Source organism: Pipistrellus kuhlii, unplaced genomic scaffold (assembly GCF_014108245.1).
Source record: "Pipistrellus kuhlii isolate mPipKuh1 unplaced genomic scaffold, mPipKuh1.p scaffold_m20_p_3, whole genome shotgun sequence".
Classification (NCBI taxonomy): domain Eukaryota; kingdom Metazoa; phylum Chordata; class Mammalia; order Chiroptera; family Vespertilionidae; genus Pipistrellus; species Pipistrellus kuhlii.
Window position 1 is genome coordinate 87,668,138 of NW_023425529.1, and position 22,281 is coordinate 87,690,418.

At 42.9% G+C, this 22,281-nt stretch overlaps 1 protein-coding gene across 1 annotated transcript in view; it reads right to left on the bottom strand.

The window, feature by feature from the left end:
• The window catches only part of FLT1 (fms related receptor tyrosine kinase 1), a 192,028-nt gene that overhangs the window by 20,562 nt on the left and 149,185 nt on the right, over positions 1-22,281 (bottom strand). The window contains exons 18-23 of the mRNA XM_036456250.2: positions 16,312-16,416; positions 8,296-8,409; positions 6,456-6,544; positions 2,579-2,735; positions 2,046-2,143; positions 1,247-1,369 (exon numbers count right to left, since the gene is read on the bottom strand). Of these exons, the coding sequence (XP_036312143.1) occupies positions 1,247-1,369; positions 2,046-2,143; positions 2,579-2,735; positions 6,456-6,544; positions 8,296-8,409; positions 16,312-16,416 (686 nt within the window). The remainder of the gene's footprint in view (positions 1-1,246; positions 1,370-2,045; positions 2,144-2,578; positions 2,736-6,455; positions 6,545-8,295; positions 8,410-16,311; positions 16,417-22,281) is intronic.

Consider the following 22,281-nt stretch of genomic DNA (forward strand, 5'->3'; position numbering starts at 1 on the left):
TCCAAAATTTCCAAAAATTTTTCTTCAGAAGGAGGATTTTTGAATAGCATTCTTATTTAAAAAGACAGAATTTTAAAAGTCATTAAATGGGGGTAGTGGGCAAAGGCACAGGAAGGAAAGAAGGTGATAGACAGTATTTGGGAGACCATATGGCTGGTTTTCAGGTGTCCAGACATTTTTGTTCTCTTCTTGGTAACAGGAATCCTGGTGAGTTAGGCCTTGCCGCCTTAGATGGATGGGAATGAATCATGAGACAATGGAGAGACAAACAGAAAAATGCAAAGGGGAGGGGCAGGGAGAGGCTGAAAGCGACACAGATGAACAGAAAGGAACAGACCAATACATAGACAGGTGCAATCTCTGCAGGTCAGGGCTCCCCAAGAAAGTTGTTTTATTTTTAAAGAGCCTGAAGCAGTGGCTCTCAAAGTAAAGTCCTAGGACCAGCTGTGTCAGCAGCATCTAGAAACCTGTTAGGCAAAATCTCGGGCTCTACACAATACTTACTTCGTTAGAATTTCTGGGGGTGGGGCCCAGCTAACTAGTTTAATCAGCCCTACAGGCGATTTGTGAGCGCACTGAAGTCTGAGAATCACTACTGCAGAGTAATGGGCAGGGCCCAGACAGGGCTTATGCGCTCAGGGTGCAGGCTGAGAAGAGAGGACACAGGAGGTCACCCACAAAAGTGAAACATAACACTGTGTCCACAAACAAGCAGAGAAGAGCCAGTATGAGCCGCAGGTGGATGCTATGCGAGGGTGAAGGTGGGGGGCAGCTTCCTCAATAACAAGATAATACCAATACCTCCCCCACCCTTTCCTGAGATATAGACACCTGCTGAATCAATCATCTGGGTTTATTTGAGGGAAAGAGTCCAGGCTGTTCTTTCCAGCGATTCAAAAACTCCCACAGGAGTCAAAGGGAGGTGCCCAGAGCCTGCAAACACTCTCAGGTTAGCCAGCTCAGGCGGCACTGCCCAGAGGACAGGTACCGATTTCAGATTTGTACTGATCTGACCTGGTCAGCGGGAAGTGAGGGGAAAACAGAACCCGGTGCAGTGGCCATTCAGACAAGGGCCGCCCCGCACTCGGGCTCTCTGGGACACAGCCGTCGTTTGTCTCCACAGAAAGCACACAACGGTTTTCAGGGGACCGCTGTCGAGGAAGAGTAAATATTTACCAAGGGAATTGGTCTGTGGTTTAAAATTGATAGGGTATAAATGAGTCAAGGAAATGTCAAACTGACTTACATCTCCCTTTCTCACATAATCGGGGTTCTTATAAATATCCCGGGCGAGGCCAAAGTCGCAAATCTTCACCACGTTGTTCTCAGACAACAGAATGTTTCGAGCTGCCAGGTCCCGATGAATGCACTGTAATAAAAATGGTTGCATAATCAATGCATTTCCTTAGTCTAACTGACTAATTTCCTGTGGCTTCTCAGTGTCATTCTTCTTCTTAATTTGAGGATCTGTTACACAACGGAAGGAACCCCCAGGGCACATGGAGTCACCTTAAACGCTGAAGTGCCTCTTTACAACTAGAGGCCCCTGGAGGCCCCGAACCCCCAAACTCAAGGGGCCTGCAAGGCTTTGCTCCTGTTTTGCAGCACAGCATCCTCCTCAGTGAAGCTCAAATCCTCCCAGGGAGCAAAAGTTCCCCAACCTTTGGTCCCCCAGCTACAGTTCCCGGGAGGGCCCCTCAGCTGGACGGACTAACAGCCCTCCTGGGGATGGAGTGTTCTGAGGCTCAGGCCAGGGCTGCAGCCACGTGGAGGGCGATGTGAAGAATGGGGCCAGGTCTGCCCAGTCAGCTTTCCCCCTAGAGATCACTTCTACCCCCTGGTAATAAGGCTTAGTGTTCTCTAAACTCCTCGCTCCTATCAGGACAAATTCAGGCATCGGTCATGATATTTGCTCCATATTTGAGGACATAAGTACAAGCAAATACTAGGAAAAGTGGATTTATAGCCAACACGTGTGTTTGCCATGTCAGTGCCCACATGTCCAGCCCTGGCAAAGAAGAGCAACAGTAAAGAGCAAGGCTGACCTTTCTTGAAGACAAAAACTCCATGCCTCTGGCCACTTGAAAACTGTAAGAAATCAGGTCTTCCATAGTTATGGGCTGCTTGTAGAAATCGTCAGAATCTGGAAAGCATTAAAACCGTAGCTGTTTGTAATGGTGCTTGTAATTATGCCAAATCCCGGTTTATTGGATCAGTGTTAGTAAAACATAAAACAAACCAATAAGTGGATCAGAGTTCATTTTCAAGGGCATTTGAGTTTCAGTATGAATATCAGAGATTTTTCCAGGCCTCCAGCCCATTTTCCCAAGCATGGGGTGGGGTAGCGGGGAATAACCCATTAAGACAAAAAGGCTTGAGGAGAGACAATTGTACAGAGTTCCCTGTCAAAATTAGTAACTCTGTAAATAATCTTACTCACATCTTATCTCCTCAGGACATTACCCTCGAGTCTCCCACGGATGTTTATTAGGGTGATAAATAAGAAAAAAATTTCAGAGATGCACAGTATGTTGCAAAAATATCTCAGACTGTAGGACAGGAAGGAATTAATACCTACCCTCCTCTTCCTCCACATCACTCAGACTTTTATCTTCCTGAAACCCCGAGCTTGCGAAGCTCTCGCTGCTGGTGACACTGTCTAGTCTTTGTTTCTTGCCTTGCTCCACGTCTGACTCCATTTTTTCTTTCTTAGGCTCCATGTGCAATGCTGCATCCTTTGAACAGACCAAGAAGGACACAGATGAAAGGGAGCTCCAGAACCGAAACGGAGAAGATAGTTCCTCCAGCTGGCAATTGCCCGAGTTGAGAGAATGTCATTCCACAAAACAGCTAATAAATTAGCAGCAAGGCACCCGGCTACTCCTGGGGTTGTGGGATAAAGGAATAGTAATCTCAACTGGAACTCACTGTGAGCCAGAATATTAAAAAAATAAAAAAAGAACTAGGTATATTTTCTCATTTAATCTTTCCAACAATTCCATAAAGTAGTTCTTGCTTATACTTAAAGAAGTCAAGTAATCAAAGTTACATGGAGCAAGTAAATGGCAAAGCTTGAACTCAGGTCTGGCCATCTTCAGTTTGTGCCCTTAACCACTTTTCCCATCCCATGTGCCAGCTTAAGAAAGATGACATGAATGGAAAAAAAGCATCTCCAGCCGATTTGGGGCTTCACTTTGCAATCCCTGAGGAGTGATAAGGGGGCTATAGTACCAATTTCTCTAGTTTCCTTAGGAAAGGAGGGAACATGAACATTTTTTTTTTCTTCCAATACAGGGGTAGAAAAGACCTTTCATCCTGGACAGGGCATCCAAGCCCTGGTGTGCAGTCTAGCTCTTCCATTAGCGATGTGATCTTGGGAAAATCACCTCATTTGTCTGGGTTTCATTTTACTCATCTGAAAGGCTCTAGCATCCTATCATAGAATGGAAAAACGAGTTCTGACTCATAGAAAAACAAGTTATTGGTCTGGGTGTTTATGTGGAACCAGAAAGGATTTGTAGCACATTTAGTAATTCAACTAACAACTGTGACAATAAACACTCCCAGTGGCCTCATGACGGGACCAGGTACCTAGTCTCAGTTCTGCCAGATGGCAATACTGAAACATGGCCAGGGGGCTGGGGTTCAGTGCTGTCCCCTGAGCTGCCAACACACTGTGGCAGTGCTAGGATTAGCCAGGCTTTCTGCCCTTCCTTGGCTTTTCCTAGAAATGTCACAAAATACACCAAAACCGGTTTGGCTCAGTGGATAGAGCATCGGCCTGCAGACTGAAAGGTCCCAGGTTCGATTCCGGTCAAGGGCACATCCCCAGTAGGCGGTATGCAAGAGGCAGCTGATCGATGATTCTCTCTCATTGATGTTTCTAACTCTCTACCCCTCTCTCTTCCTCTCTGTAAAAAATCAATAAAATATATTAAAAAAAAGAAAAGAAAAAAGAAATGTCGCAAAATAGGAGTGATCCCTCCACTAGAGGGCACAGTGGGAGCAAGCAGAGGCCAGAGGAGAGAGTTTCAGGAGGGACAGCTGACAAATTCTAAAAGTGTAGAAGCTACTAGGCTGCTGCCCCTGAAAAGAGACCTTCCTGTGCTGCAGGACAGGAGGCAGGCCTCTGGGTGAACAGCCACGGCCACTCCGGTGACCTGCCTGAAAGCTGGTAAAGAATATCTCCCTGAAGCAGTTAGATTCTGCTCAGTTGGGGATGGAATGTTATTTATTACAAGACCCTCTCCAGGACAGAAGGCAGAGGGAGGCGTGCTGGCCGGGGTGTGGGGGAGAAAAGTGCTTGACAGGCCCATTCAGGGCTCGGGTCCACAACGATGCTCTCTGGGCAGCCTTCTTCCTGACTTTCCCAGAAGTCTCAGCCTGGGGCATGTCTCCCAAGAACCATAACTCAAGCTCCCTCAACCACTTTCGGACTCTCAATCAATGGTACATTCAGCTTTGCTTATTGGTAACTATTTCTGTTACCTAAGGGTTGATTAACTGAACTTTTGGAACTCTGTCAAAAAGCAGTGAATTTACTTGGAAAATGAAATATCCTATTTCTATTTAGCCTTTTGGGTTTTCCTTCACCTTCTCTATATATTGCTTTAGGTTCCAAATAAGAAATATAGCCATGTGTTTTTCATGTAATATTAGGCTCCACCAACAGGGAGGTGAATCATTAAATATAGCCAGAGAAGGAAGCAAACTCTTCAAAACAAAGGACGCACAAATCCAAATGTTCCATCCTGCCCTGCTCCCTGGGGTATTATTCTGGCTTAGTTCTTCCTGAAGCCAGTCCAGCATTTCAGGACTGGTTTGCACTGCCCTGAGCTCAGGGCACCACCTTTCACTTCTTCTCATGTATTCTCCTCCTCCTTATCCAGTGTTGTACAGAGAAAAGCACTGGAAGGGGAGACAAGAGAGCTGAGTTCTTTCTTTCATCTCTTGGTATGTGTGTGCCCTTAAGTTAGGGGTGTCGAACTCAATCAGAGAAGGGGCCAAAATCTAAAATCCAGCCTAAAGCCCAATGGTTTACTGAACAGTCATAAACTGTCATTGTAATGGAAACGCAGCGGAGTGCAGTGATGACAGCGCGGTGCGGGCCACATCGCAATTTGGCCCGCGGGCCTTGTGTTTGACACATGTGCCTTAAGTCAGTCACTCAATTGTTCTGAGCACATACTGTGAGGGTGTGTAATAACTGATCACAAAGACCCAATTCAACTTAAAGGTTCTAATTATGGGAAGATATGGTTTAAAATTGGGGAAAATATGTCCTTCCTTATATGCTGCCTGTCTGGTAGAGCATGTGTGTCTTTGGTTGGATCCAAGTTTAAGAGATGAGAGATTGGGCTAGCGGTCTAGTGGTTTTTATTTGTCTGCCACATGACCCCTCTTGCCCACATGACAGAGATAGGCACCACTCACGGGTTTGGGACACCTAATCTATCGTATAGATTGTACAGATCAGTGGCATTCCGTTGGACTCACCTATTTTTTCTATTTCAGTGGGTCGATGATGATGATTATGATGACAGTTAACATTCATTGAATGTTTATCTTTATGTAATTCTCTGAACAATGAGTTGGGTTCTATTATTACTTTTGTTTAATAAATGAGAAACTTAAATTTAAAGAGACTGATTAACTTGCTCAGGGTCCCATGAGTGATAGAAACAGGATTTAAACACAGGCAGTCTGGATGCAGAGTCCAAGTGCTTAACCCACCACCCTACATGGATTCCTCACCAACATTGCTAAATTATCAGTTAATAATATTGAATCATTGTCTGCCGAGCTTCTCCATACCAGACAATGATGGTGGGATGGGACACACTGGCAAAGTTTTATTAAAGTCTTTTTTCCTTCATTCAATCATCTCTTTTAGACTTGGTTTGCCTTTAGAACTTGACCCATGTGTTTCTTCTGTTACATAGCCTTGTCTAGTGCATAAGGCTGGTTCAGTGCATATGTGGGGGTGACAGGTGGGAGAAGTGGGAAAAAGGAGAGTGGGAAGCAAAGAAAATGATTTCTCAGGCTCCATCATTGGTCTATTGTTTACTGTAAAGTCACTCAGTTGATTGAGTCCTTAATTTCTCTAATCTAATAAATGAAGACAATTACACTTGCTATCTTTATAAAACAAGTGACTAAGTGATTTGTGTGTGTCTGTGTTTATTTAGAGAGAGGGAGAAAGAGAGAGATAAAGTTATCAAGATGATTTGATAGGTGTTTAGATAGACGGCTAGCAAATTTTAACCCTCATTTATTGCTCCATACACTAGGATCAAATATACTGTCCGCAAAAAAGAGTGGAAGGAAATTTTTAAAAAGGAGAGAAAGCCCATTAGTCTAATGGAAAGATACAGGTTTCTCTTGTTTTATGAGGCAACAGCCTAAATGGAAAGTCATTGCTATCCTTAAGAATGTCCGATCCCTAAATTCCTTACCTTGTTGAGAAAGAATAAGTCTCTTTTGCTCTTGAGATAGTTGGAGAGATTTCCATATTTGCAATATTCAACGATCACCATCAGAGGCCCTGCAGCCAAAACAACACATGCTCAGCCACACCCAGCAGGTCAGCCAGTTGCCAGCCTGAGAAACTTAAACCCGTGGTTGGCAGACTACGGCTCGAGAGCCACATGCAGCTCTTTGGCCACTTGAGTGTGGCTCTTCCACAAAATATCATGGCCTGGACGAGTCTATTTTGAAGAATGGGGCATTAGGAGAAGTTTCAGTTTAAAAAATTTGGCTCTCAAAAGAAATTTCAATCATTGTACTATTGATATTTGGCTCTGTTGACTAATGAGTTTGCCGACCACTGCTTAAACCAACTTGCTTTTATATTAGTGGGCTCTAGGGATGCAATTTTGGTGAGAGATTTTTTTCAATTAAAAAATTCAAAGGAATAGGAGACAATTGGGTATTGGGAGTGGGGAGAAGCAGGGGGGGGGGGAAAGGGAGAAAGTACTTTGAAGAGAGGAGGGACCGATGCCAGGCCTCTCCCTGGGACTTGCTGCCACCTTCTGTTGTTAGCCACACACCCTATTGAGTAAAGGGGCCTCAAAATATTGCCACAGTAACCCCAGGATTATCAAGCAGGTCCTCGCTTCCAGCGCAGAAAATAGACCCTTTCTGTTGGACTATCTCTCCCCAGCCAGGTGAGAGACAGGCTTTGCCTCCAGGCTTGTCAGAAGGGCTAATGCAGGGGTCAGCAAACTTTTGTAAAGGACCAGTCAGCAAATATCTTAGGCTTTGTAGACCAAACAGCTCAATGTAGCCCTTGTAGTGTGAAAGCAGCTATAGATGATAATACAACCAAGTGAGTGACTGTGCTGAAATAAAACTTCACAAACATATAAATTTGAATTTCATATAATTCTCACAAAATATTCCTTTGAGCTTTTCCCCTCAACTAAAATGTTTAAAGCATAGGGGACTGAATAAATAGTTCAAAATTAATCTCACAGGCTGGTCCCATGGTTTGCGGATTCCTGGTTAAAAAGAAGCAAGAGGGTTGGGAAGAAAAACACACTCAGGTGCAACCCAGTCTCCAAGTGGTGCCCCAAGGCTGCTTCCGCCTCCTCCAGCGCCTGCGCTTCCCACTGCTTCCCCCACAGGCCCGGCAGGCCGGCAGGCTGAGACTTGCTGCGAAGAGCAGCTTCCGTTTCCGGTTCCGGGACATCAGGGTGATCCTGGAGCAGTTCCACATGCAGGGAGCCGCGTGGGTTCCTTGAGGCCAAAGGCACAGGCTCCCTAGCCTTTCAGGCTCCCAGAGGCCGCCTGCTCAGCAGAGGGTGCGCTGTCTCAGTCAGGACTTGCATGTTAGAAGGCTTGACGGCACCTCCTCTGCCCTCTGGCACGAAACAGGAAGTTGCTTCCACAGGTTGTATGTCACCCACCCTGAGGAGGAGCCTGCCATCTCCCTGAGGCCGCTACACCAAGCTCAGAGGCACAGGTGGAGGAGGCTCTAAACTAATGAGTGTTCCTGAAGACCTTTCAATCTCAATTCCACACCCCCCCCCCCCCCCCGCCCTATGCCCTATGGGAAGGTTAGGGCTTGGCTGTCCTTCCCTTCAGAACCTTTAAATTAACTGCACAGGGAAGGCGTTCCTAGGATGGAACCCTCCCCTCCCCTTTTATAAATGAAAAAACTTTTCCTCTGGACCTATTGAAAGGCCATTTTCTAGGAGGTGAGGAGGAGCAGGGTGGGGAGAAGAAGCTGTGTGTTGGAGAACTGCTTCTAGCATTTGAGCCGGAGACGGTGCGGGCCTATCCCTTCTCATTTACCTCCTTGCTTCGTACAGGCTCCCAGCAGGTTGACTACATTCAGGTGGTGGCCAATGTGGGTCAAGATCTTGAGCTCAGTCATCAGAGCTTTGTACTCGCTGGCTGTGGCCCCCTCTGTGTGAGAAGCAAGGAAGAGTCAGGGCGACAGGACAATAAGGCTCTTTCCGCTGGAAGCGGTGTTCCTGCCCTCCATGTTTGTCAGTGCTCAGCCTGTTGCTTCATTAACTTCCCCACATTCTGCAGAAAGGCCAAGTCTCCAGACTGTTTTCATTACTCCCACCCTCCTGAGCCAACATCCTTTTGATTACAGTAAGGCCCAGAGTGCTGGTGGGGTTAGTCACTGCACACTTCCTCTCTGTGGACCTAGGTCTGCTCAGTAATGTGCTGACTCAGAGCGGGGCACCTTGTGAAAATGCCTTCCAAAGACTTCCGTCCATCTGAACCAGGCATAGCAAGAACCTTCCAGGCAGGCATGTGCCCACAGCTTACATATTTTTCTCACCCTTTCCCTCTTTGAGGTGTTACGGAAAAGGAGCACAAGTGGCCACAAGTGACCCCCCCTTTATAAAAATCTTTGCAGTGTGTCATTTTCTCCCTATAACCTTTTCTCCCCGGGGTCCACAGGGTTATCTCAAGTTGTGAGGATCCATAAGCATCTGACTTCAATTTCATTCTCAGAAATAAACAACACTAATCTAGGAATCAACAGAGTCTAAAGCCTAAGTTTGTTCTGTTTGTTTTTATTAGTTAAGTTCTAGGGCATTTAAATATTTTAAATTATTTTTAGAAATAAAAAGTTGTATAATCTTGCTATAAAACATTTAAATAGTATGATGTATATAGAGTAAAAAGTGAAAGCCACTCCAGCCCATTTAACTTTTTAGGAGTAACCACTGTTAATTTTTTGGAATTTCAGATATTTTCTATGCTTTTATTATATATATATATATATATATATATATATATATATATATATATATATATATATATAATAAAAGCATAGAAAATATCTGAAATTCCAAAAAAAAAAAATATATATATCCAAAAATATCTTTTTTTATTTAGATAAGTGGGATGACATTCAAATGGGATTATATATATCTCTATATGGACAGATATAATTTGCTTTTCCTTCTTTTTAATATGTCAGAGACTCTTTACCTTCTTTTTAATTGGATTATGGCATTTCTAACATTTAGATTGTATAAAGTTCCCCCCCCCCCCCCATTACAAACAATGCTGTAGCTGGGCAAGTGTGGCTCAATGGTTGAGCATTGATCTATGAAGCAGGAGGTCATGTTTCAGTTCCTAGTCAGGGCACATGCCCAAGTTACGGGCTCAATCCCCAAGGGGGACATGCAGGAGGCACCAATGATTCTTTCTCATCATTGTGTTTCTATCTTTCTCTCCCTCTCTATTCCTCTCTGAAATCAGTAAAAAAAAAAAAAAAAAAAAAAAAAAAAAAAAAGAAAAAGAAAAAAAGAAAAAGAAAAAGCATATATTAATAAGAGAAAAACAAATAATGCCATAGTAGAAGCCTGTGTGTAATCTTTGTACACATGTGCAAGTATTTTTGTAAGATAATCCTGGAATGGGTTAGAGGATGTGCATATAACATTTAGGTAGATACTGATATGGTATTTCTTAAGTACAAATCATTTTTTAATAATAGATGAACTTTGGAAGCCTTCCAGTGAGGTCGGGTTTGGCTCACAGGAGATTCTCAACAAATATTTGTTAAATAAATAAACAACATGATTAGTCTTCTCATTTCAGATATGGGCAGAAGGCCCAAAAGGTTAAAGGTTTTGCTCAAGGGCACTTTGAAAGAGCTTCTGATTCATGGCCTTTATTTGACATTCTGCCTTTTCAATTTCTCCTAGAAACAGATGGCTAACCAATTTAAAAACAAGAAGGCTGAATGAAAATGGTTTTTAGAAATTTTGTATAGTGAATGATTAGGTGTCTTAAAAAAGATAAGCATTCATAAAGATTTACACATACTATTTCTGTATTACATAGAGTAGATCCTTTGGGCCTTTAAGAAATAGCGGGCCAGAATTTCTCTTCTCAAACTCATCAATCCCTCCATGTATCTATACCCCTTTAAGCACAACCAACTTGCCTCTCCCCGAGACAGAGTGTGGTAGTAAGCAGGGAAACAGGACCAGCTGAGGAAGAAATGCTTCCAGAGTTAGTTCCAGTGTATCTCAAGGTGGGATACTAGCTTGCCTCAGGATTTTGGAGCAATGAATCTTGTTTAGGAGGCAGTCAGCACCTCTTTGATAGCACTGTGGTGCTGGAGAAAGAGCACTGACCTCGAAACTGCAAGACTTGCACTCAAATCCTTATTTATACACTGGGGATTTGCAGAAACTATTTCATCTTTCTGGGCCATTATTCTTTATCTGCAAATTGGGATAATATATACTTCTCAGGGCTATAGAGAGAGACGACACTAGAGGAATGATGGTGTCAGAGCACCTCTTTTCCTCTCCCCCTGGCATTTCAACAAGTTAACCACCTATAATTTAACAAAGAAGTCCCTGCTCAACACAGATGCATGCCTGAGAGACCTGCACGTGGAAGCACCTAAAGGTGAGCATTAGGGGATTAAAAGGGAGATGAGAAGGGAGGAAAGCACAGACATGGCCACAGACAAGGCCATAGATGCAGCCCGGCAGCATAGCTTGGAACTAACAGCCTGGCCAGGGGAGGGGAGAAAGCTAGTGTCGGAGGTAGCAGGCACTTCCTCGGCCTGGAGGAACAGAGAGCTACAGGGGGTAGCCCAGCAGGGCAATCTGTAAGCTGTGAGCTGCAAGCTTCCAGTAGCAAGAGAGGACATTGACTGAGCTGTTGGATGCGAGTGGCGAGAGAGTACAGTGTCTGAATCTTGGGCATGCAGCGAGTAGGGATGGAGTCACATGAGTGGCAGGAGTGAACACTGAGTCAACAGATGCCCACCCTACAGAGCAGTGGGTGCTCTGTGAGACTCCCCACTGCTGGGCTGGGTGATGTTTTAGACAAAGAAAGGAAATCACAGAGCTTTTGCCGCTGCTTAGACTCCCCAAACTTGCCTCCTGTTGCCCATGGAGTTGGCTTCAGGAACATATTATCTGTAAACCGAGCACTGTTTCAGTAGAATTGCTGTTTCCCCCTGTGACTGAACTCCAGGAGGGGTGTTTGGGCCAGATCTTTGGAGGTCAGGGGTCACCATTATGGTGAGGGCAAAACAAATCCCACCCACAAGCTATCTGGGGTACTGGAAGCTGCAGAGGCTCAAATCTGGTAAAGCACAGAGGTAAACAACTTGCAATTCAGCATCACCTACTGGAACATAGGAAAAAGACCTCCCCAGAAATCAATGTGAAAACAAAGGAGGGCAGCAAATACCATGAAGAACCACATAACATGATGACCAGAAAGAAATGAAAGATCCCCAGGAAGTAGGCTAGAAAACATGGAATTATGTGATATAAATGATAGAAATTTCAAGACTTCAATTCTGAAAATACTCAATGAGATGTGAGAAAATTCTGACAGGCAATTCAATACACTCAGAAATCAAATCATTGAACAAAATGAACATTTCTCCAAGGAAATTGAAACTTTAAAAATGAATATATCAGTACTCCTGGAAATGAAGCAGGCAACTGAGGAGATTAAGAGTGAGCTCTTGAGCATAGAAAACAGAACCAACTAATTAGAGGAAAGAACTAGAGATATCGAAGATAGGAATCAAATGACACAGAAGGAAGAAGAGAGAGAGACCTAAGAATAAAGGAAAATGAAAGAGCTCTACAAGATCTTGCTGACTCCATCAGAAAAAGTAATATCAGAGTCATAGGTATTGTGGAGAAGGAAGAGAGGGAACATGGAATGGAGACTCTGTTAAAATAAATAGCAGATGAGAACGTCTCAAATCTATTGAAAGAACTAGATCCTCAAATCCCAGAAGCAAACAGAACATCTAGTTACATCAATCCAAAGAGGCCATCTCCAAGGCACTTGGTGATAAAGCTGTCAAAAATTAATGACAAAGACAAAAGAACACCTGCATACCAGATTCACCAATTATTACTATTTTAACCCACTCATTTTATCATATGGGATGGATCCATCTGTATCATTGTTTCTGAACCATTTGAGGGTAAGTTACATGCATGGATACTTTAATGTTCATTTCCTCAGAATATTCATTTATGCAATTACATTAGTGTTATTAACTTCAGTAAATTTAACATTGGTTCAATACTTTAATTCATCATTCTGGTTCTACTTTATTAATGGCCCCAATATTTTTCCAGTACAGAATTCAGCCCGGGGTCAAGGATTACACAGAGTTCTCACGTCTCTTTGAGAGCCTTAGTAAGTAGATCCAGCTTTGCTATCAATCTCTCCTTGTCACTGGGCACTCAGAATTCACCTGTAAACTGAGATTGTGGCAACTACCCCACCCATCTCTTTGTGAGTAAAGGCGCTTTAACAATCAAAAAAAAAAAAAAATTATGACAAAGAAAAATTTCTCAAAGCAGCCAGGGAAAAGAAGGAAGTGACCTACAAAGGAAAACTCATCAGAATTTCATCCAACTTCTCAGCAGAACCTCTACAAGCCAGAAAAGAATGGAACCAAATATTCAAACATGTAAAAGAGAGAATTACCAGCTACAAATAATATATCCAGCAAAATTATCTTTTAAATCTGAAGAAGAAATAAGAATATTCCAAGATATACAGCAGCTGAGGCATTGCAGAAAATACTCAAGGGAGTTATTCCACCTGAAATAAAGAACATAAGGTCTCAACACTATGAGTAAGATCACCAAAAAACTTACCGCATAAACAGGATACTTTGTGACAACAAAAATATGCAAAGGGAAGGGGGAAAGGTCTGAATTGGCAAAGGAAGATTAAGATCAAATGCACTCAAAAGGGAAAAAAAAACTGTGGTATATATGCAACTTCATTTTTTATAAACCTAATGGCAACCGCATACAAAAATTCCCCAAACAGGTAGAAAGCTTAAAAAAAGAGGAAACAGAAAGATGTATGGAACACCACCAAACAAAAACAACAGAAAGAAGCATAAAGGAAAAGAACCAATGGAGGCACAGAGCTACCAGAAAACAAAAGATAAAACGGCTATAGAAAATTCTCATACATCAATAATTACCATAAATGGCCCCTGCCTCCGTCTGTGGGCCTGAGTGATGGGCTGGGATGGCACCTGTGCCCTGGAAGATCTATGCCTGAACCTGGAAACTGTGAACCAACACTCTTTCTGGATTTCAAAAGACAACATTTTATCATGGGACAACAGATTTTGGATCAGAAAAAGTAGCAAAACATGTCACATTGGTTTGAGAAAGTGGCTCCTTATGAAGAATTTCTTGGGAGAGTAGCTGAACTTAATGATGAAACAGCCAAAGTGGCTTCTGGCCAGGAAAAACATCTTCTCAACCTGGATCTAATTCTTCTGCCTTTTGATAATTGGTTGAATGGTGCTCTGTACCAAGATTAACAAATGCCATGGCATTGTAGAAACATCACTGATCATGAATTTGTACCAGTTTATTCAGCTTTTTAAAGATATCACAAGTCAAGCAGCAGGAGTTGGCACAGAGCTCCAGCTCTGGAGACCCTGATGAAAACTTGTCGTCTGTGACGTCTTGTCAAGGCTATTCTTTGGATGAGAAGGATGACTGATGAGAAGGAGTGTTGTATGTGCATGGATGTCGAGCTGACCTCATCCTGCCTTGTACTCACAGCTTTTGTCAGATATACATTGATAAATGGAGTGATCAACACAAGAATTGCCCTGTTTGTCACCTGCAGATGACTGGAACAAGTGAATTTTTGGTGTTGTCAGATGCGCCCACTGAAGATGATATGGCTAACTATATTCTTAACATGGCTGATGAAGAAAAATTTTCTACTTGAGGTACATGGGAAGCTTTGTTAAATAAAGAAATAATGACTAAAAAAAAAAAAAAAGATGTTCAATCTCACTGGCAATTAGGGAATATAAATCAAAACTACAATGAGATAACACCTTTCACCTTTTAGAGTGGTTATTATCAATGAGACAAGCAATAACAAATGTTGGAGAGGTTGTGGAAAAAAAGGGAACCCTCATTCAGTGCTGATGGGAATGACTGGTACAACCACTATGAAAAGCAGTCTGGCAATTTCTCAAAAAATTAAAAATAGAGCTACTATATCACCCAGAAATCCTAATCCTGGGTTTTTATCCATAACATTCAAAATCATGCAAAGATATATGCACCCCTATGTTCATGTCCCATGATAGAGGACTGGATAAAGAAGATGTACATATACACAATGGAATACTACTCAGCCTTAAGAAAGGATGAAATAGTACCACTTGCAATAACATGGATGGACCTTGAAACATGCTAAGTGAAATAAGTTAGACAGAAAAATCCAAGAACCATATGATTTCACTCATATGTGGGATATAAACCTGAACTTGTGAACACAAACAGCAGAGTGGCGGTTGTCAGAGAGAAGGGGAATGGGCAGGGGGCTGGGAGAAAGAGGTACTAATACCATTATAAAGTGAGAGAAGATTTGACTTTGGGTGGTGGGCACATGGTGCAATATACAGATCTTGTTATATAGAAGCCCACACATGAAACCTATATATTTATGTTGACCAATGTCACCACAATCAATTTAATAAATAAAAATTTAAAAACCCACAAAAAAAAACCCCACCAAAAACACAATACAGAAAAACAAGGCTATAGAGAGAAAAAGGGGAAAATTATGATTTCAAGTGGTTCTACCTAATATATTAAATACTTAGTCTGATGCTTTCTCACATAGAAGATATGTTGATGCATCTTCTCTTTAGAATCTGGGATGGGGGGTACAGGGTGGGGTGCTGGAATGGAGGAATTCTCACAGAAATGCTTTCCATCATCTGAGTAGTCCAACTCGAACAAAAGTCCTTACTTGTGGATACAAAACTCCTTTTCCTGGTCACTTTCAGAGTAGAACTGTCAGGTTCTTTATAGAGTTTTATCAAAGTTTTCCTTTAAAAAGGACAGCCTTTTGAGGTGGAAAATATCATGACATGATACTTGGGCAATGATGGTGTCAGGGCTGCAAGAAGTGGAAGAACTTTGAAGTCTCCCTAAGCAAACGGTCCTTTGTCTTCTGAAGCCATGACTAGGTACCTGCTCAGTTGGGCATATAGCTTTCTGTGCCTCAGAATCCCCTGGCATTATCTTGGAGACCTTGGAAAGCTGAAAACTGCCCTTTAAGTTTTCATTCCTATTTCTTTTGGTTTGGGGGCCTTAAGATGCATTGAAATAACAGAAAATACCATCATAACTGAGGAAATGAATTATTTTCTAAACTTCAAAAGATCTATGAGTTTTGATTTGTTTGGTTCACATAATTTTCACTTTCAGTCTATCTATGGCAGTGGTCATACATTCCTGTGTGATTTGGCTCTACCGCCTCACACTTCACACTTGAAAGATATTTGTTGTTTTTCATTTCTAAAGAGGAAAAGTTTTATGGTTGGGACTTGACAATATTAAATAGTTTACAGTTTTGATCATCTCACTTGTTTTAGTTTCATAATCTTATCTTATAGTTAGGTCAAGCCCCAGTTAAGCCTTTGGGATTTGTGATATACAGCAAAGTTTCCATTATAATGTCAAGTGGATTATTTAAAAAAAAAATTGGTTACTTTGGGCTTACGTCCCTGATAGTGTCAAGTCTGAGATGTGGTAAGAGAAATATTTTTGAGGTGACAGGAGTCACTTTCCCATAGATGCTGCTGATTGTTTCATTTACAATGTTTATGCTGAACTCTCTCTTGCCTCACCTAAATGTTCTAAAGTCAAGGGGCTCCCAGCAGTAGAATAAAGTTATGTGACCAGAGCAAAAATAGCTTGTATCTGTTCCTAGGCCACATCCAACTTATACCAACATTTAGGAAGTGCAGTGGGTCAGTTGAAAGCCAAACTACAGTGTCCATACCTTTTAGCATTTTTACAGCCACAGTCTGGCAGGTGGCTGATTTCTTAATGCCAAATGCAGATGCTTGTACCACTTTTCCAAAAGCCCCTCTTCCAAGTGATTTGCCTGCAATGAAAAGAATACATTGATTTGTTTTCCAAGCCAATGGGGCGAGTTTAAGTCTTTTTCATTTCTCCTATTTGTAGCCATAAGGCACATGTAACCTTGAACAGGATCCCCAAGGACTTGACACCAAAAGAGTCAAAGTAAGGGACATTTCCTGCTTCATCATATTAGAACCTTTATACTTTTTTTTTAAAAAAATAAATCTTTATTGTTCATATTATTACAAATGTTCCTCATTTCCCCCTCCCTGCTTTGCTCCCCTCCACCAGGTTCCCACCCCACCATCTCCCCTTCCCCCCCCCCCCATTGTCCTCATCCATAGGGGGATGAGGACAGTTTATGTTGTCTCTTCCCACACCCCCCTCTCCCCTTTTCCCTGAAAATCGTCAGTTCACTCCCCTTTGATACCTCTGATTCTATTATATTCACCAGTTAATATTGTTCATCAGATTTTTTTTTAATTCCCTTGGTTTTTAGATTGACTTGTTGATAGTTACATATTTGTTGTTCATAGTTTTTATCTTTATTTACTTTCTCTTTCAAAAGAACCCCCTTCAGCAATTCATATAATTCTGGTTTGGTGGTGATGAACTCCTTTAGCTTTTTTTTAATTTGTGAAGTTCTTTATCTGGCCTTCGATTCTGAGTGATAGCTTTGCTGGGTAGATTATTTTTGGCTGTAGGTTCTTGCTATTCATCACCTTGAATATTTCTTGCCATTCCCGTCTGGCCTGCATGGCTTCTGTTGAGAAATCGGCTGATAACCGTATGGGTGTTCCTTTATAGGTAACCTGCTTTGCTCTTGCTGCTTTTAATATTCTCTCTTTGTCTTTTGCTCTTGGAATTTTAATTATGATATGTCTTGGTGTGGTCTTCTTTGGATTCCTTTTGTTTGGGGTTTTGTGTGCTTCCTGGACTTGTAAGTCTAATTCTTTCACCAGGTGGGGGAAGTTTTCTGTCACTATTTCTTTCAGTATGTTTTCGATATCTTGCTCTCTCTCATCTTCTGGGACCCCCATAATTCTGATGTTAGTTCGCTTGAAGTTGTCCCAGAAGTTTCTTACATTATCTTCAACTTTCTGGATTCTCTTGTCTTCTTGCATCTGCGGAGGAGTGTCTTCTGGCTCTTGATGTTCCAAATCTTTGACTTGATTCTTGCGATCTTCCATTCTGTTTTTAGGACTATGTATAATATTTTTTATTTCAGACAATGTATTCTTTATTTCTTGTTGATCCCTTATTATTTCTTGTTGATTCCTTATTAATTCTAGTTGATTCCTTTTCATCTCCTCTTAGGTCTTATTGACCTTTTCTAGGAAATTCTTGAAAAACCTTATAAACGTGGTTTTGAACTCTATATCCAGTCTCTTCTTTTCCTCCATTTCTTTTGTTTGTGATTTATTTCCTTGTCTCAGCATTTTCACAGCTTCCCTGAGTTGGTAGGGTGGCTTTGTGTGCTAAGGTGTCCTATATGGTTCAGTGACTCAGCCTCCCAGTTACCTGAGGTGGACAGGCTTGGTGTAGCCCTTTTTGGGCTGTGTGTGCAGTCTTGTTGTTAAGCCTTGCTTGTTGTTGGTATCACTGGGAAGGGTTGATCTCCAAGCCAATTGGCTATGAGGATCAGAAGTGTCTCAGGTAGGAGGGTTTCTGTATTCTGCTTGAACGAGGTGGAGTCTCGGGGTGGCACAGACAAGCTTTGTTGAATCCCGCACAATTGGTTGCAGACAAGCTTTAGATTCCTGTCTGTCACTCCCTAGGAGAGTCCCATTCACTACAAATGAGAAAGCTAGCCACTGGAAGGGCTTCTGTGCTCCCCTTGGATGGGGCCGAGTCTCGGGTGGTGCAGACAAGCTTTGTTGAATCCCGCACAATTGGTTGCAGACGTGCACACCTCTATGGTATAGGTGTAGACAAACTTTAGATTCTTGTCTGCCCCTCCCTAGGAAAGTCCTATTGGCAGTGAATGAGGAAGCTAGCCACTGGAAGGGCCTTTGTGCACTGCTTGGATGGGGCGGAGTCTCAGGTGGTGCAGACAAGCTTTATTCAGCCCCTCCCTACGAGGGTCTGGTTTCTGAGTCCCGCAGCAATGGCCGCTGGCTTCACACACCTCCGAGAGATCTCTGCCCACTGCCTGACAGTCTGGCCTCTCCCTGTCTGGGGCCGTCTATCAGTGCAATAGGGTGGTTCTGTTTTCCTCCCGAAGAAGAAAGCCAGCCTCACATTAGCTGTCCACCCTCTCCGCGCGCAGGGAGTAAGCCAGTAGCGAACCCAGCCCGCCCTCTCCAAGCTCCGCAAGGAAGCCGGCAGCGAACTCTGCTGCCGCCTTTTCACACGCACAGTTCTCCGCACCTTCACAGTTCCTGAGGTTCAGCGTGCCTTTTCTCTCCTTCCCAGACAGGAGAGCCTCCCCTCAGCCAGCTGTCCTGTGCCTCAGGGTGATGTTTCCCCTGTTTTTCAGTTCCAAACTCAAACTTGTGGTATGCTGCATTCGGGTGTCTGCCCTATGCTGCCATTTTGTTTTTTTCCAGAACCTTTATACTTTTTATGCACAACTACTCAGTAACAAAGGTGTCTTCACTCTGCCACTGCTTAGTATCTTCCATTACCAACCATCCGAGGCATAAAATAAGAACCTGGGAAGTGTTCAATTTACCAACATAATTTTATGAGCTTTTCTGTAGCAGTCTCTGCATCTATCTCATAGGAACACACTCTGCATTAGGAGGGGAACACTGGTGACATCACAAACCTTTCCTATGGTCACACATGTTCCTTTAGTGACTGATAAATATCATTTGTTCCTCCTAGGGCACACACCATGGCCTGGGATGTAGTCAGTGCTTCCTTTTTCAGATAAAATTGTCCAAGATATAGGCCAGCAAGGTACTGTTAGCTTAAATAGAAGAGTCTTGAATAGCCCTTAAGGTGCAGGATGTGGAGATCAGATATTGAAAGAGCACTGGCAGATCCCTTCCCCAGACTCGTGAAAATGGCTGCCTTTGGTTGCAGGCTTATTCCTTGCATTTTTAGGGTACAAGAACAATGCTTTCCTTTTGAATTTCCTTCTACCATCTAATATGAAAAGTGTTCTGAGCCTGAAAAGTGGCAAGATAATCTCTGTCTTGGGACACCTCTCCACAGGCTGCAAAGACTCTTGCTTGTTTGGGTCAGATGGAATCCTTTTCTTTCCACATTTCAGTCACCATACATTCTCTTCTTAGGCATCACAACATTCTTTGTTTTAACCAGTGTTTGGGAACTTTGCTTCTATTATTGAGAATCAACTTGTTCTCACTTGGCTTTCCTCAGTCTTTTCCTTTGTTCTTTTGGAAGCTGATTGCTGCCTCACAAAGCAGCATGAAGCTGTTATAGGCTCTTTATACATATACTAGATGCCCAATGCATGAAATTCGTGCATGGGTGTGTGTGTGTGTACCTCAGCCCAGCCTGCACTCTCTCCAATCTGGGACATCTCTCTCACAATCCCTCTCCCAACTGCTAGGCTGCCTGCCTGCCTGATTGCCCCTAACCACTTCTGCCTGCCAGCCTGATCACCCCCTAAACACTCCCCTGCCAGACTGATCAGTGCTTAACTATTCCCCTGCTGGCCTGATTGCCCCTAACTACCCTCCCCTGCCAGCCTGGTTGCCCCCAACTGCCTTCCCCTGCCAGCTGGGTCACCTCTAACTGCTCTCCCTTGACAACCTGGTTGCCCCAACTGCTCTCCCCTACTAGCCCAGTCACCCCTAACTTCCCTCCCTTGCCAGCCTGGTCACCCCTAACTGCCCTCCCCTGAAGGCCTGATTACCATCAACTGCTCTCCCTTTCAGGCCTGGTCCCTCCCAACTGCCCTCCCCTGCTGGCCATCTTGTGGAGGCCATCTTGTACCTACATGGGGGTGTCCATCTTATGTGTTGGAGTGATGGTCAATTTGCATATTACCTCCTTATTAGATAGGATTATTGATTTCAGAGAGGAAGGGAGAGGTAGAGGTAGAGAGAGAGAGAGAGAGAGAGAGAGAAAGAGAGAGAGAGAGAGAGAGAGAGAGAGAGAGAGAGAGAGAGAGAGAGAGAAATATCAATGATGAGAGTGAATCATTGATTGGCTGTCTCCTGCATACCCCCTACTGGAGACCAACCTCTCAACTCAGGCAATGTGCCCTGATAGGAAATAGAACCATGACTTCCTGGTTCATAGGTTGATGCTCAAACACTGCGCTACTCTGGCTGGGCTGTTATGGGCTCTTTAATCATCTGCTGCACTGGATCCTTCTGCAGACTCATATTTCAGCATGGGGGGATCCCAATCACACTGGACTTGACCTGGCCTGATCTTCCTTTTCTCTTAAAGTCTTTCTTGGTGCTACCCAAATGCATTCACTAGCTTGTAAATTGCTAGGTCATAGTCATACAATGAATGGATATTGGAATTTCTTCCAAGAATGACTGGCCAGGGCCCCTGGGACACTCTGGGGACAGTGTATGGCAGCATGGGGCTGAGCTCCTCTCTAGCATCCAGGGCTGGTCTTATAAGAGGCAGCACCAGCTCAGGTCCCATTCACCTGCCAATTCCCAGACTCCCTGTGTTGTTTCCCATATTCGCTAATTCTGACAATTTTCCAACAGAAAGGTGCAATGTCAGACATTTATAAATGTATAGAAGGGGAATTATCTCTGGATTTAATGTAGAATCACTAACAAAATAGGTTTCTCTAGTTACTGGATTTCAGGAATTTCACTGGTAGCAACACCTTTGATTGTTTCTAAATGTGTCTATTGGTATCCATCAGGTACTCTCAATTCTGACTTCTCTCTCCAGGGATGAAAGTAACTCACAGACTGCAGATAGATGAGATCAGAAGCAGCTTGATCTATGCTTTTCTCTACATTCAGAACTCTGTTGTAATTCTGCCCATCAAACCTGCCTTTTTTCCCCATCTATCCAGATATAGTTTTGGTTATTTTCACTTAACAGACACTGCTTCTAATTTCTTTTTCTCATTTATTTGGCTTAAAACAAACAAACATATAATTAAATATTGGGCCTATTTGCTCCCAAGTTAGTAGAAAGAGCATTACTCTGGCCCTTGGAGCTACACTCTGCATTGAGACTTTGCTACACTTCCTCTTACCCTTCGAAGATACTCACCTGTATATTATCCAAATCATAGCATCTGGAAGAAAAAGAACCATAAGATCTTCAACAAGAAGAATCTCCTGAAATGGAATTATCTACACTCATGGAGCCTTGAGGAAATCTGGTAGAAGGACTGGCACTCCCTCTCAATGTGTTATGGTCACAGTGACACTAGGCCGAGGAATGAAGAAAAGGGATGGAAAGCTCACATGTCCTGCATTGGAAGGAGCATATTTGATTGCGACTAATAACTCTGGAAATCAATATGGCCTGAGAATGGCTTATGGTTGTGGGAAAATTATCCCATGTTCCATGACAAGGTCACTGAAGGGGCTGGGCAGGCTGCCATATATAATAATTTGGACTTGTAGATGGAACTCACCTAGTGTGCCACCTGCCCTTATCTACTCAAAATTTGGTTGATTTTTTTTCTTGTCAGCAGCCATTACTGGCTTTTGTCTGATTCCTAATTTTCTTCCCTAAGCCAAACAGAACATACTCTTGGAGCTAAGTATTTTTTCTCATGTAGGAAGAAATGTAAGTGGGATCATTTCAAGGCCTAAGACAGTGTTTTTCAACCTTTTTTGGGCAAAGGCACACTTGTTTCATGAAAAAAATCACGAGGCACACCACCATTAGAAAATGTTAAAAAATGTAACTCTGTGCCTATATTGACTATATATAAAGTAATTCTCTTGAATAGGAATCAAATAAACACAAAGAAAGTATT